Genomic DNA, 15682 nt, shown 5'->3' on the forward strand with positions numbered 1-15682 from the left:
ACCATGCTAGGTGTCAGTTGCAAAGTCTGATTCAATATTGCACAACTCATCTTTCAAGTCAGCATGTAGACCGCTCTATATTTTGACTACTATGTGCCCAAACAAAATCTGACAGTACAGAGATAACAGTAACTCAGAACACAGCATGCTTGCTAAGCTCTACAAAATCTAAAATGTTTCCAAGGTGCTTTGCCATATTTGAATATAATCTACACTATGGGTCTCCTGGTGTCTTCAACAAGATACTTGAGCGTGAAGCTTCTGGACTGTAGGAGATACTTGAAGTTTCACTGTATGCAACAAAATACGAACTTCACATGATGGAGGGAAATACAAAGATGAGGAACTTTGGCCAGAATAACAGTACGTAACTGAGTTATCTGATCTGCCTGATTTTCTGAAGGAATACAGCTTCTCTCTGTAAACACTGACCTAAGAAACAGCCCAGGACTGTGTATCAGGGACAGGTCCCAGATTGCTAAAGGAACCCAAATCTGCCTGGAGACAAAAACAGCCAATCCAAAAAAGGTGAGCTTATCAGACAGGTTGGCTGACAGGGGAGTTCTGCCCCAGCCAGGGAAGTTTGCTGGTCAGGAGTTGCCACATGGTAAAAGCGGTCATGCGCCAGAAGGGAGGTCCAGCTTTCTGAAATGGAGACCCCCTTTTTCGTGCTCCTGTTTAACTATGCATGAGCTGTTACATATGCATGCTCTGCCTGTTAAAAGCAGCAGGGGAGTGGGTTCAGGGAGGTGGCTGGCAGAAGAAGTCCATTCACACATCATCCCTGCGACAAAGAAGAGTTTCTATGTCGTTGAAGGCTGCACATAAGAAAGTCCTACCTGTTATCTGGCTGCTCGTGTCAAATCTGTCTTTTCTTCTCCAGAGCTCAGACAAGCCTCCTTTGCCCACAAGTAATGGGCCAAGAAAGTATGCTCCCTTCAGCAGAGATTGCCTCCAAAACTTCAAGCCACAGAGTGAGTGAGACTAAAGCTTATCTCCTAAAGTTATGGGGAAAGTTAGCTAGTTATGTTTATTAATACACCTTAAGCAATTCAAAGTTTCTGATATGTATGACCTAAATTCACTAATGAGGCAAAGTTATACCCAGTATATGCTCCTGGGGGGATTCTGCGCAAAAATCTTAAATTTTGTATTTATAATTTAAAAATAAATACACAGGATCAAACTTGTTACAGAAAAGATAGGAGACTCTAAAAGCACAATCATACAAGGTATTGAAACAGCATTATTTTTCTTGGTCAACGTGTTTGGATTTTTCCAGATATCACATGAGGTACCCAGGATAAGAGGAAAACATTTCTTTTGATGCGCCAAGAAGTTATTAGTTATTTTTCTTGGTGCTAAATTTATTCTTCGATTTCCTTGGAAATGTGTTCTTATTCACTCAAATTCTAAATTTTTTTTTTTGATCCTGCGCAGTTGAGGTCATATCTGGATGCTCACCTTGTCAACTCAGTGATTGAATATTTATAATAGGCTTACTTGTCTCTGCTTTTTTCTATTGTTTCATATTTTCTTTATTATTGCTCCTTTGATTTTGTCTCCCCTCCTTAATCCTTATAATCTTGAGACTCTACTTGTTTTCTTGATTTAATAATGCTGTTTCAATACCTTGTATGATTGTGCTTTTAGTCTCAAATTTTTTTGTAACCAGTTTGATCTTGGTTTTTTTTTTTTTTTTTAATTAAGTATAAATTTTAAAAAAATTTGAAATTCTGCATAGTTTATATTGGGTCAAAATTACACAATATACATGACAGTCTTTACGTAATTTAAAATGTAATACAGAGAAAAGTTATTAGTTAAAGATGCTGAGTTTTAAATAATTGAGCAGAATTTCCCTAGCTCACTGTAAGAGTGTCTTTCACCCTCTCTCCCTACTCCCCTGTCCAGACTCATTTCACTTTGCCCTCTCAGGCTCCAATTCCTCCATCTGCCACTATCTCTCCCCTCCCCCTCTAGGCTCAATTCCTTCCACTCTATCTCCATGCCCAGAGTTTGACTTCTCTCTCAACTGCCCCACACACAAGCTCCCTCTGTCTCTCATTCTCACACACAGGCTCCCCTCTCTGGCACACACACATTCCCTCGTACAAGGGTAGATTTTAATACATGCGCGCGAGCGTCCATGTGCACGCGCATATTATAAAATCATTGGGCTACGCGCAAGGGGGGGGGGAATTATGCAAGTTTCACACGGTGACACATTGCGGCCTTCCCCAGTTTCCTCCCAGTCAGCTGCAATTAAGGAGTGGACTGGGAGGGAACTTCCCTACCCCCTACCCTAACCTCCCTTCCCTTTCCTTCCCCTCTCCTCTCCTCTCCTCCCCACCCCCTAAACCCTTTCCTTTACCTTTTTTTTTTTTTTTCTTATTTTGTTGCTTACTGTTCCAACGGAGCAGTAGCAACTTGCACGTGTCAGGATTCCTTTCCCTGGTGCAGCAGCCACCTCCTGCCCTGCCCTTTACAAACCCCAGCACTTAATTGTGTACCGGGGTTTACGCGCATGCCGGCCTGGGCTCTTCTCTCTCTCTCACGCACACATCCCCTCATACGAGCTTCTTACTCTCTCTCTCTCTCTCTCTTGCGTGCACACACAACCCCTCATACAGGCTCTTTACTTTCTCACAAACAAACACCCTCACATAGGTTCCCTCTCTCTAGCACCCCCACCCACTCACACTTGCTCTCTCATCTCCCAGCCTCGCAGTCTTATAGATATACACACACTCACACACACACACTCTCTCTCACCGTGTCCTGCTCCATCTTCGCAGTGAGTGGGATGGCCTCTGCTTGTGGCATGCCTGGGTCTACTTCTCTTTCGCCGCTAGCTGAGGCCACCCCACTCACGGCACGGCAGGGCCCGCTTCTCCTTCGCTGTGAGCAGAGGCAAGCCCGCTCGCGGCCTCCACTTGAGGCATGCTGGGGCCTGCACCTTTTTCGCTATCTCTTGAATAAATACAGATTTCATTCAGCCTAAACCAGGCCTCAGTTAACAGCACAACATATGATCTCCTGCTATCTGCTGGAGACACAGAATACTGGCAGGCTGAGGTAGCACGGGAGCCTATATAGAGTGATATCTTCAAATCTGTTACTCTTTGTCTCTATCTGCTGGTTGGCTGGGGAATTACCCCTATTGCTGGCTGACTAAATGAAGAAGAAAAATGGCTTTTATGCTCAATTCACAAAGCTAAAGCTATATAGAGCAAAGACTAGCTTTACTTTCCCCCTGCACCACCTAGCTCAAAATAACAGGGTCAGTTAGCAGGGAATGGGAGGTAGATACCCCAGGGTAGCTTGTACACAATGGGTTCCCATCCTCCATCACATATCCTCCACCTTGACCTACCACCCTAGCATCCTCCACTCACAAATTCCACTGGCTATAAATGGTGCTGCTTCTCACTTTAACCTGCCCCCCACCAATGCCTAATGGCACCATTTGTGAAGCCTCAGAAATTTGGCAGAAAAACAGGACCCCTTCTTCTTGCTGGTGGGACAGAGTATGTTAGAGGGGTGGAAAGGGTTTGGAGAAGCAATCAGGATGACATGGGCAGGAAGGTTGGGTATATGGTTGGGGGGGCGGGTGTTGAAAATTTGGATAGATGGAGGAGGGAAGGGGGTTATGGAAGAGAGTGAGTGGTTAACAGGATAGGAAACATGCTAGCCACTTAAGGCCACTCTTCCCTCTTGGAGAAAAATGTTGAGAGGTCAGTAGATTGCACTAAAATATTCTACATTTTGTGGATAAGTGAATGGGGGGAATGAGTTAATTATCTCCTATTTGCAAATTTTGAATTCATAGCATTTATAAGTTTTAAAGTTGCGATGAGATGATTTACTGCTGCTTTAATCTGCAATAAATTTTGTGATTAACAGTTTCCAATAATGCAATATTAACAAATAGGTCCCCTAATGTTTTCTTTTTTTTAACTAAATTTTTGCAATCTTCAGTTGAAGGCATATTTTAAGAAGCACTGAGCTTCAACATTTATGAATGATTCTGATATAAATTTGATTCTAAGATTGGCTCTAAAGCTAACATCATACATGTCTCAGCAATACAAAATGTACAAATTCAAGTTCAGCAAAAATATAAAACATCTATTTTTGTAACTGATATAAACATAAATTACAAATAGTTTAAAAAAAAATGTAACTGGGTAACCCCCGCCCCCCTAAAGCATTTTGACAATCAAAATCGTACAGTTTGGTATAAAGTGCATTTTAACTTGCTGTAAAATATTATACTCTCAGTGTTTAATATCTTTTGCATATAGAGTTGAAGATTGTTATTGTTTTGAAGATTTGCAGGAGATCAAGATTCCACGAATCGAGGCACTTCTGGTCTCTCTGCATCTGTCATACCCTGGAAGCCAGCGATTTCATTTTCACTGCTTAAAGTATTGCTTTCTTTTTTTTTTAATATAAACTTCCAAATATTTGATGATAGAGCTCCTATTCAGAAGTAACCAAGTTACGGTCTAGCCTCCTTTTCTTTCTATGTTTGGTAAATGGAATTTTTTCAGAGAGACCTTCATATCCTCCGGGTTTTCAGGCTGCCAAAGAAACCAGATAGATTACTGAATATTTGTGGGAATGCAGTCAAAGTAACACTGAACTGAGACAAGTGACTTACTCTTGTACCTTGGGATTTGACTCAATATACTTCAAGGTTTTCAGCAAAGGAAGTCTTCCATCTGATGCAGGGAAAAACGATTGAAATGAAGTATTGGGGTAGGATGCCAACTTTGCTGCCACAGGAGGATTCAGTTTAGGCAATTCCACAGGGTAGGAGGGGACTCGAATTCTTGCGGGAGGATGCTTCTTCACATATAATTAGAATAAAGAAAGATTTGTGTTCAATTACCCAATTTCAACCAGAAAGTATATTTTTCTAAACAAAACATACGGGAGGGTGAAAAGGGAAATTGGTTCTTACTTGCTAATTTTCATTCCTGTAGTACCATGGATCAGTCCAGACAGTGGGTTGAGCCTCCTGTCCAGCAGATGGAGACAGAGAAAAACTGAAAGGGTATCCTATATCAGGACAGAGGCGCCCTGCGTCCCTTCAGTATAAATGTTAACAAAGCTGAGAAAAAGATAACTAGCATAAGATCAAGCAAGCAACAATTAACTGGTAATTTGAACAATTCAAACACTGTAAAGCAAATATATCCAAAATGCTGTGAATGAAGAAAAAAAAACAAACTTCGAGCGGATGGATTAGAATTAGATGCAGTTAGGGCCGGAGTCTGTACTGATCAGTGGTGCTACAGGAAAGAATATTAGCAGGTAAGAACCAATTTTCCTTTCCCTGTACGTATCCGGATCAGTCCAGACAGTGGGATGTACCAAAGCTTCCCTAAGTAGGGTGGGACCGAGATAGTCCCGCTCGAAGAACCTGTCTACCGAAGGAGCCAAACACTGGCGCTCGGACATCGAGACGATAATGTCGAGCAAAGGTATGCAGAGACTTCCAGGTAGCTGCTCTGCAAATTTCTTGTGGTAAGACCAACTGACTCTCCGCCCAAGAGGTAGCCTGAGAATGTAAAGAATGGGCCTTTAAGCCCTCCGGAACCGGCCGGCCCCGACAGATATACGCCGACGCAATCGCCTCCTTTAGCCATCTAGCAATAGTAGCTTTAGAAGCCTTATTCCCCTTATTGGGCCCACTCCACAAGACAGAGATGATCAGATACACGGAACTCGTTTGTGATCTATAAATACTGCAGTAGAACCCTCTTCACATCCAGTCTCCAGAGTTCACCGCCCGGCATACTGGCAATATCCTCTGAAGAAAAGGCTGGGAACTCTACGGACTGATTTATGTGAAAAGAGGACACAACCTTCGGTAAGAAGGATGGGACTGTTTTGAGAGAAACACCTGAATCAGAAAAACGAAGAAAGGGTTCCCTACAGGACAAGGCTTGGAGCTCAGACACTCTCCTGGCTGAGCAAATAAAGCCAAGGAATACCGTCTTGAGAGTCAGATCTTTAAGAGTTGCCCGCCGGAGAGGCTCGAAGGGTGCCTCACATAGAACTTGAAGCACCAAATTAAGGCTCCGCAATGGACAAGTAGCCCGGACAGGCGAGTTCAAATGCTTGGCACCTTTAAGGAACCAAACAATATCCGGATGGGCCGCCACCACGTAACCATCGACCCTCCCTAGGAGGGAACTGAGAGCCGAGACCTGCACCCACAAGGAACTGAAGGACAAACCTTTCGAGAGACTATTCTCTAAGAAGAAGAGGACCTGAGATACCGGGGCCTTACTTGCTGGTACTCCGGACTCGGCACACATATTCTCAAACACTTTCCAGTCCCGGATATAAGGGAGAGATGTAGAAGTTTTACATGCCATTAACAGCGTGGATATAACCTCCTCCTTATAACCCTTCTTCCTCAGTCGCCGCCGCTCAAAAGCCAGGCCGCTAGACAAAAGCGATCCGCCTGATCAAAAAATACGGGACCTTGGCGTGCAGTAGGTTTGTAAGGTGACCTAGGCAAAGAGGACCCTCTGTTGCGAGATTCACAAGATCCGCGAACCATGGTCTCCGCGGCCACTCCGTTGCTACTAGAATGACTGGCCCTTTGGGAAGCTCTATCCGTCTGAGTACCTTTCCCACGAGAGGCCAGGGTGGGATCACGTAGAGAAGAATATCGCGAGGCAAGGGGAGGACTAAAGCATCCACGCCCTCCGAACAGTGCTCCTTTCTGTGACTGAAGAACCTGGGAGCCTTTGCATTGCCCAGGGTGGCCATCAGATCCAAGTGGGGAGCTCACCACTTGCGCACCACCAGATCCATCGCCTCTTCTGACAACTCCCATTCTCCGGGGACTAGATGTTGACAACTGAGGAAGTCTGCTTGAATATTCTCCTTCCCCGCAATGTGTTAGGCTGCCAGTCGATCCAGATGGTGCTCTGCCCAGGAGAGAAGCTTGCTGGCTTCCAAGGCCACCAGACAACTTCTGGTGCCACCCTGGTGATTGATGTAAGCTACCGTGGTGGCGTTGTCGGAGAGGACTCATACCGCCTTGCGACGGATCAAGGGTAGAAAGGACTTGAGTGCCAGATGAACCGCTCAGGCCTCCAGCCAATTGATGTGCCACTGGGATTGAACTGAGGACCACATGCCCTGGGTAGACTGATTCTGACACACCACTCCCCAGCCGGAGAGGCTGGTATCTGTCGTAACAATAATCCACTGGGGAGTCGTCAGAGGCATGCCCTTAAGAAGGTGAGCGACGAGAGCCACGACTGCATGCTGGTGATGGTAGAGTCGGAGAGCGGTAGAGGTGTCCGAAACTCCTCCGAAACCGGCTTCCAGTGGGACAGCAAAGATTTCTTTAAAGGATGCAAATGCGCAAAAGCCCAAGGAACCAAATCGATAGTTGAAGCCATAGAGCCCAGGACCTGAAGGTAGTCTCAGGCCGTGGGTACTGAGAGGGATAGAAGATTCTACACTTGATTCATAAGTTTGAGCGCCCGAGACTTGGGCGTCGAAGTGTCCTCCCAGGAATTCCAGGACCTGAGAGGGCTGAAGGTTGCTCTTGGAGAAGTTGACTATCCACCCGAGGGAAGAGAGAAACAGTAAGACTTTGTCGACTGCTGTCTTGCAGAGTGCCTCCGACTTTGCCCAGATGAGCCAGTAGTCCAGGTAAAGATGGACTAGGACTCTGTCCCGGCGGAGAGCAGCCGCCACCACGACCATGACCTTGGTAAAGGTGCACGGTGCAGTGGTGAGACCGAATGGGAGCGCCCAAAACTGGAAGTGCTGCCCAGGATGCTGAAACAAAAATATTTCTGATGATCCTGGCAGATCGGGATGTGAAGGTAGGCCTCCGTCAAGTCGAGGGAGGTCAGATATTCGCCCGCGCGAACTGCCGCTATAACCGCCCTCAGGGTCTCCATTCGAAAACTGGGAACCTTGAGGATCCGGTTGACTCTCTTGAGGTCCAGAATTGGGTGAAAGGAGCCTTCTTTTTGGGCACTATGAAGTAGATGGAATACTGGCCGGACCGGGACTATGGCTCCGAGATCTCGCAGCCGTACAAGAGTCTGACATACCGCTGGACGCTTCCGACTTCCACATGGAGAGACTAGGAAGCGGTCTGGGAGGTCCCGAGCAAATTCTAACGCGTAGCCTTTTTTGATCACATCGAGAACCCAGTGATCAGTCGTAATTTTGACCCATTCCTCAAAAAACAGGGACAGACATCCACCTAAGTTGGGAAAGGAGGAATGGGCCGGCCGATTTCATTGTGAAGAGAACTTTGCAGCCGAGCCTAGCAGGTTATCATCCTGGAAGGGGCATCTGCCACGAAAGGAATGAGACCACGACTGTGATCTAGTGGAGGTGCCTCTTTGAAAAGATCCCCGCATTCTGGTGTTATACCGGCACTGTCCTCTGAAACGAGAACGCGAGGGAAAAAAGGACTTAGACTGTTTAGGATGGTCCTCAGGCAGCTTATGAATCTTGTTGTCTCCCAAAGATTTAATAAGCTGTTCAAGGTCCTCACCAAAAAGCAACTTACCCTTGAAGGGAAGCGTGCCCAACTGTGACTTGGAGAAGGGATCTGCCAACTAATTGCGCAGCCAGAGAAGTCGTCTGGCCGACACTGCTGCAATCATAGCTCTGGCCTGCACCCGGAGTAAGTCGCAGAGGGCATCAGCCCCATACGCCACTGCAGCTTCCAGCTGTTCTGCCTGTTCAGCCTCTTCAGACGAGAGGTCCTGGGTGCTGAATAATTGCTGAACCCACCTGAGAATTGCCCGCTGCATGAGACTGCTACAGACTGTCGCCTGAACGCCTAAGGCCAGGACCTCAAAGATCCGCTTGAGATGCAGTTCCAGTTTATGATCCTGAGTATCTTTTAATGCCATAGCCCCCGCCACTGGGATGGTGGTTCATTTGGTGACTGTGGAGACTAAAGCGTCCACCTTGGGAACCTTAAGCATCTCTAGACATTGGTCAGGTACGGGATAGAGTTTATCCATTGCCCTACCCACTCGGAGACCTGATTCAGGGGACTCCCATTCCCGAAGGAGAAGTTGCATGAGCATGGCATGGAATGGGAACGTATGTAGAGGAGATCTAAGTCCCGCCAGCACCGGGTCCACGTTTCCTGGAGTAGCGGCAGTGGCGGATTCTTCAGGTGGAACCCCAATCCCCAGCTCATCTAATTCAAAAGGAATGAGTGGATCCAGCTCTTCCCTTTGGAACAATCTGAGAACCCGTGGGTCGTCACCCTCAATAGGAGGATTTGGAAGCAGTAAATCTGTGTCCGGATTGGGATCAGAGGTAGGAGAGGGCTGGGGAGAGTCCAGGGAGGTTGGAACACCCGGTACTGTCCTAACCCTGACGGAGCCCTGCGCATCGGGAACTTTAGAGGGCTGGGGAAGGGACACCCTAGGGAGTTTCGCTGAAGGGGGGTCTGGAGAGGGATCATCCTCTTCCTGCAGGCTGGCTAAATAGGATTTGTGCATTAAAAGCACAAAAGCAGTAGAAAAATGAGGCTTAGATTTCCAGTGTAATGGGGGAGGGGGTACCAAGGGAGAAGGATCAGGGACCCCCCCCCCCTCCGGGGAGACCACAGGACTTATATCCAGTAGCGAATCCGCAAAATCGGGCTCCCCTCCCCCTGAAGCCCCGAATCCACTTGCAGAGCAGAGCTCAATATACTGCCGTTCCTGCGGTTTTTTGTGAGGGAGCTGGCCTGGAAACACACTTGGGAGCCCAACCACGGACCACTGACCTCGCCGCCGCCGCGGAGGGACCCTCTCCATCGGGCAAACATGTAGAACACAGCCCATCGCGGGAGAGCCGCGAAGCAGGCTCCCCTCAGGCCAGACAGCCCGCTGAGTGTGGCATGAACAAAGGAAAAAAAATTCCGTGGAGAAATGAGAACAGCTGAGCCTGGCTGCAATTGCAAGCGGGAGCAGGAGAATGAACCCTGCTACACTGCTTTCCCTGCATGGAGCCAAATAAACACGGGTGAGCTGTGCTGTCAAAATCTTAATTTAGGATCTTTTTTTTTTTTTTTTAAATCGCAGAGGCATTAATTCTTCCCTGCTATGGGACCCGAGGCAATAGACTTCTCAAGGGTCTGGGCAGCCACGAGGGCGAGTGAGTGGACCACCAGTATCACCCCAAGCCAGGCAGAGGTCACCAGGGAAAGAATCCTAGGCTGAATAATCAAGGGCAAGCCCCCCTAGGACCCTGCAAGAGCAAGGAAAAAGAGCTGTCTCCCTTAGAGAAACAGGTTTTGAATTTTTTTGTTCAAGAAAAACTTTTTATTTATTTATTTTTAAATATAAAGTAGATAGGTAATACTTGCTTGATCCTGAAAAAGGTATGAAGAAAAAATCTCACAGAGAGAAGGAAATTAGCAAAGAGAGAGAACCGCAGGTTCAACTGCCTGCATCTGCTGGAGACAGAGAAATACTGAAGGGGCGCAGGGGGGAGCTCTGTCCTGATATAGGATACCCTTTCAGTTTTTCTCTGTCTCCATCTGCTGGCCAGGAGGCTCAACCCACTATCTGCACTGATCCGGGTACGTACAGGGAAGGGGGTAGACTCAGGAGTAATCTTAAGAGATATTTCTTTACAGAGACGATGGTAGATACGTGGAACGGCCTCCCAGTGGGAGGCGATGGAGACAAAATCGATAGTTGAATTCAAGAAAGCGTGGGATAAAACAGAGTGGATCTCTGAGGAAATGATGAGAATTATAATGCTACATTAATTGGTCATATCGGATGGGCCATATGGTCTTTTTTTCTACCGTCATGTTTTTATGTTTCTAAAAAACAGCTTGCAGTTCCAAATTGCCTTATAATTAAAAAAAAAAAAATCTCCTTGTTTTATTTAGTTTTTTTTATTTTGACCCAGCAGTTTCCTCCTTCTCCTTTTGGGCCTCTTGCTCAATCACAGCCAGGGCTGGGATCTTCCACCATGAATCTTCATTTGCAACTAAACAGGAATTATTTCCCCCCCCCCTCCCCAACACACCTACAGCTTGACTTACTAAGGCTTTTTCTTGCCCCATTCTGTGTCGATGGGGGAAGAAAAAGCTCAGTAAATCATGGCTCTAATCTGATCATTTGCAGCAATGGTCCTGAGCCAAGCACCTTGCAACAATGCTTTTTCCAGAACCCTGCAAACAGGGACTGCTGGGTGTCACTCTTAAGAAATGACCATAACTCCCTTCATCCTCCTGGGGCTGTGAACATGCCTGTGCAGCATCGAGACTCTCAGTCCAAATAAGGAGTTGAACCAGGGACCTTCCGCATGCCGGTGTACTTTTCTGAAAAGCTTGTGGTGGTGGTGGTGAGGAGCTTTTTACCCCCATACACTTTGCCCCAAGTTTCAAAGTACCTGCAGATTTTTTACCTGAGTTTCGAGCAAATAGATTTTTCACAGACAATAACATGCATATATTTGAAAATTCAATCTCTGTATCATTTTCCAATCGGTCCCACGGGAAGACCTCCTGCAAACGCAGCTAAAAGTACACATGTCGTGCAACACCGTATGCACTTCAAGTTGAATTGAAAGAGAGCAATTTTCAGACAGCTGCTTCATGTGGGCAAATATATTTACCTGCATAAACAGCCTTGACGATTTCCCTCCGAGATTTAAATACCTTCTGGTCACTCATCTGCCTCTGCTGGATCAAAGCATCAGTTCAAGGTACAGAACAGTACTGCAGACCAAATGTCTTCCTACCAGCAGCCAGTAAAACCTCAACACTAAGGGGTAGATTTTAAAACCCCAGCACATGTAAATCCTGGGCCTTATAAGAACATGCCATACTGGGTCAGACCAAGGGTCCATCAAGCCCAACATCCTGTTTCCAACAGTAGCCAATCCAGGCCATAAAAACCTGGCAAGTACCCAAAAACTAAGTCTATTCCATGTTACCATTGCTAATGGCAGTCGCTATTCTCTAAATGAACTTAATAGCAGGTAATGGTCTTCTCCTCCAAGAACTTATCCACTCGATATCATATACTTGGATTTCAGCAAAGCTTTTGATACGGTTCCGCACAGGAGACTGGTCAATAAAACGAGAAGCTTGGGAGTGAGTGCCGAGGTGGTGACCTGGATTGCAAATTGGTTGACGGACAGAAGACAATGTGTGATGGTAAATGGAACCTTCTCTGAAGAGAGAGCGGTTTTAAGTGGTGTACCGCAAGGATCGGTGTTGGGACCGGTCCTGTTCAATATCTTTGTGAGCGACATTGCGGACGGGATAGAAGGTAAGGTTTGTCTTTTTGCGGATGACACTAAGATCTGCAACAGAGTGGACACACCGGAAGGAGTGGAGAGAATGAGACGGGATCTAAGGAAACTGGAAGAGTGGTCGAAGATATGGCAGCTGAGATTCAATGCCAAGAAGTGCAAAGTCATGCATATGGGGAGTGGAAATCCGAATGAACTGTATTCGATGGGGGGGGAAAGGCTGATGTGCATGGAGCAGGAGAGGGACCTTGGGGTGATAGTGTCTAATGATATGAAGTCTGCGAAACAATGCGACAAGGCGATAGCAAAAGCCAGAAGAATGCTGGGCTGCATAGAGAGAGGAATATCGAGTAAGAAAAGGGAAGTGATTATTCCCTTGTACAGGTCCTTGGTGAGGCCTCACCTGGAGTACTGTGTTCAGTTCTGGAGACCGTATCTACAAAAAGACAAAGACAAGATGGAAGCGGTACAGAGAAGGGCGACCAGGAAGGTGGAGGATCTTCATCGGATGACGTACGAGGAGAGATTGAAGAATCTAAATATGTACACCCTGGAGGAAAGGAGGAGCAGAGGAGATATGATACAGACTTTCAGATACTTGAAAGGTTTTAATGATCCAAAGGCAACGACAAACCTTTACCATAAGAAAAAAAATCAGCAGAACCAGGGGTCACGATTTGAAGCTCCAGGGAGGAAGATTCAGAACCAATGTCAGGAAGTATTTCTTCACGGAGAGGGTGGTGGATGCCTGGAATGCCCTTCCGGAGGAAGTGGTGAAGACCAGAACTGTGAAGGACTTCAAAGGTGCGTGGGATAAACACTGTGGATCCATAAAGTCAAGAGGCCGCCAATGAAGAGTGGGTGACTCGCCAGAATGATGGCTACTGCCTGGACACAATACCCTTATTCAATAAACATACACATGGTTACTGTGACTCCAACATCACTCTAAGCTTCAACAGCAAGAGGAAATGTGGAAAAAAGGATTTGCACTCACAAAGCTGGGAGTAGCTGGCTTGTTACGGCGGTTACTACCCCAAACCAAATGTGCCTGATACTTCACTTTCGATGCACATCCAGCATAGCTCTCTGCTCCAACGGCAGGGGAAAAGAAAAACTGATACTTCACGCATACCCAGCATAGCTTCAACGGCAGGGGAGAAGAAAAAAGGATTCACACTCACAAAGCGGGGAGTAGCTGGCTTGTTACGGCGGTTACTACCCCAAACCAAATGTGCCTGATACTTCACTTTAGATGCATATCCAGCATAGCTCTCTGCTTCAACGGCAGGGGAGAAGAAAAACAACCAATAAGGGCTGTATAACATAGTCTGGGTTAAAACAAATAAGCATGGGTGTAGCTTGCTTATTGCGGCGGTTACTACCCCTACTACCCCCTAACTAATCAAGCTTGATATTTCACTTGGATGCAGCTCCATCACTGCTCTCTATATTAATGGTGGGGGAGGAAGGGAAATAGAACCAAGAGCTAAAAGAAACAGATAAGTATGAGAGAAAAAATGTGTGAAGCTTGCTGGGCAGACTGGATGGGCCGTTTGGTCTTCTTCTGCCGTCATTTCTATGTTTCTATGTTTCTATGTTAAACACAGCTATACTAACTGCACTAACCACATCCTCTGGCAACAAATTCCAGAGTTTAATTGTGCGTTGAGTAAAAAAGAACTTCCTCCGATTAGTTTTAAATGTGCCCCATGCTAACTTCATGGAGTGCCCCCTAGTCTTTCTATTATCCGAAAGAGTAAATAGCCGATTCACATCTACCCGTTCTAGACATCTCATGATTTTAAACACCTCTATCATATCCCCCCTCAGCTGTCTCTTCTCCAAGCTGAAAAGTCCTAATCTCTTTAGTCTTTCCTCATAGGGGAGCTCTTCCATTCCCCTTAACATTTTGGTAGCCCTTCTCTGTACCTTCTCCATCGCAATTATATCTTTTTTGAGATGCGGCGACCAGAATTGTACACAGTATTCAAGGTGCGGTCTCACCATGGAGCGATACAGAGGCATTATGACATTTTCCGTTTTATTCACCATTCCCTTTCTAATAATTCCCAACATTTTGTTTGCTTTTTTGACTGCCGCAGCACACTGAACCGACGATTTCAATGTGTTATCCACTATGACGCCTAGATCTCTTTCTTGGGTTGTAGTACTTAATATGGAACCCAACATTGTATAACTATAGCATGGGTTATTGTTCCCTTTATGCATCACCTTGCACTTATCCACATTAAATTTCATCTGCCATTTGGATGCCCAATTTTCCAGTCTCACAAGGTCTTCCTGCAAATTATCACAATCTGCTTGTGATTTAACTACTCTGAACAATTTTGTCTCATCTGCAAATTTGATTATCTCACTTGTCGTATTTCTTTCCAGATCCTTTATAACCTCCAACTGGCTTCCCATCCGCTGGCTTCCCATCCTCCACTGGCTTCCCAACCTCCACTGGCTTCCCAACATCCACTGGCTTCCCAACATCCACTGGCTTCCCAACCTCCACTGGCTTCCCATCCGCTCTCGTATAATCTACAAAACCCTTACCCTCATACACAAAAGCATTACTAACGAACATTACAACTGGCTAAACCCACCTTTCTCCCCTCGCACCTCAACAAGACCCACCCGCTCCTCTCTCCGTGGAACCCTTATTCCCCCCTCCATAAAATCCACTAAACTCATCTCCACCACCAATAGGGCCCTCTCCCTCGCAGGCCCCTCCCTCTGGAATTCCATGCCCCTCGACCTACGCACAGAAACCTCTACACCCACTTTCAAAAAGAAACTCAAAACCTGGCTCTTCCTCCAAGCTTACCCCCAATCATCATCATTTCCTTCTAACCCCATAACCCACACACCATCTCTCGCCAACACCCCACCACAGGACCTACACCCTACACCCTCCCCCCCTAAGGAACTACAAACCTAAAAAATTGCCACTCAGCACATCCGCTTACATCTTCCCTCTTCAACTATTGTCATCCTGCGCTTATACAATTTTGTATATAACCTGTGTACACATCAATTGTTCCTTGTACCCCTGTATATAACCTGTGTACACATAAATTGTTCCTGGTACCCCTGTACATAACTTCTCCTTATGTATCCACCCACCATTCCCCCTCCCCTTATCCTTTGTCTCGTCCACCCCTATCCCTCCCCTCCTTTATCTACTCATTTATTGTATTTTACCTTTATAGTTATTTACTATGTTACTTTGTTTATGTTACTCAATGTTCCATGTAAAGGCTTTGCCTATATATCCTTGGTTGTAAGTTATCTGTAAACCGGCACGATGTGCAAACGGTTGCCGGTATATAAAACAAAAAAAAAATAAAAAATAAATAAATATTGAAAAGTAAGGGTCCCAATACAGATCCCTGAG

The 15682-nt window shown here is 46.1% G+C and overlaps 1 protein-coding gene across 2 annotated transcripts in view; it reads right to left on the reverse strand.

Annotated features, from left to right (window-relative positions):
• Positions 1–2373: 2373 nt before the first annotated feature.
• MOK (MOK protein kinase) overlaps positions 2374–15682 on the reverse strand; it is a 161075-nt gene continuing 147766 nt past the window's right edge. The window contains exons 11-12 of one of the 2 annotated variants that reach the window (XM_029597967.1): positions 4675–4851; positions 2374–4586 (exon numbers count right to left, since the gene is read on the reverse strand). In XM_029597967.1, coding sequence (XP_029453827.1) covers positions 4512–4586; positions 4675–4851 — 252 coding nt within the window. In that variant the 3' untranslated portion in view covers positions 2374–4511. Of the gene's footprint in view, positions 4587–4674; positions 4855–15682 lie in introns of both variants that reach the window. The other variant, XM_029597966.1, reaches the window with a different exon arrangement.

Source organism: Rhinatrema bivittatum, chromosome 4 (genome assembly GCF_901001135.1).
Source record: "Rhinatrema bivittatum chromosome 4, aRhiBiv1.1, whole genome shotgun sequence".
In the NCBI taxonomy this organism is placed as follows: Eukaryota; Metazoa; Chordata; class Amphibia; order Gymnophiona; family Rhinatrematidae; genus Rhinatrema; species Rhinatrema bivittatum.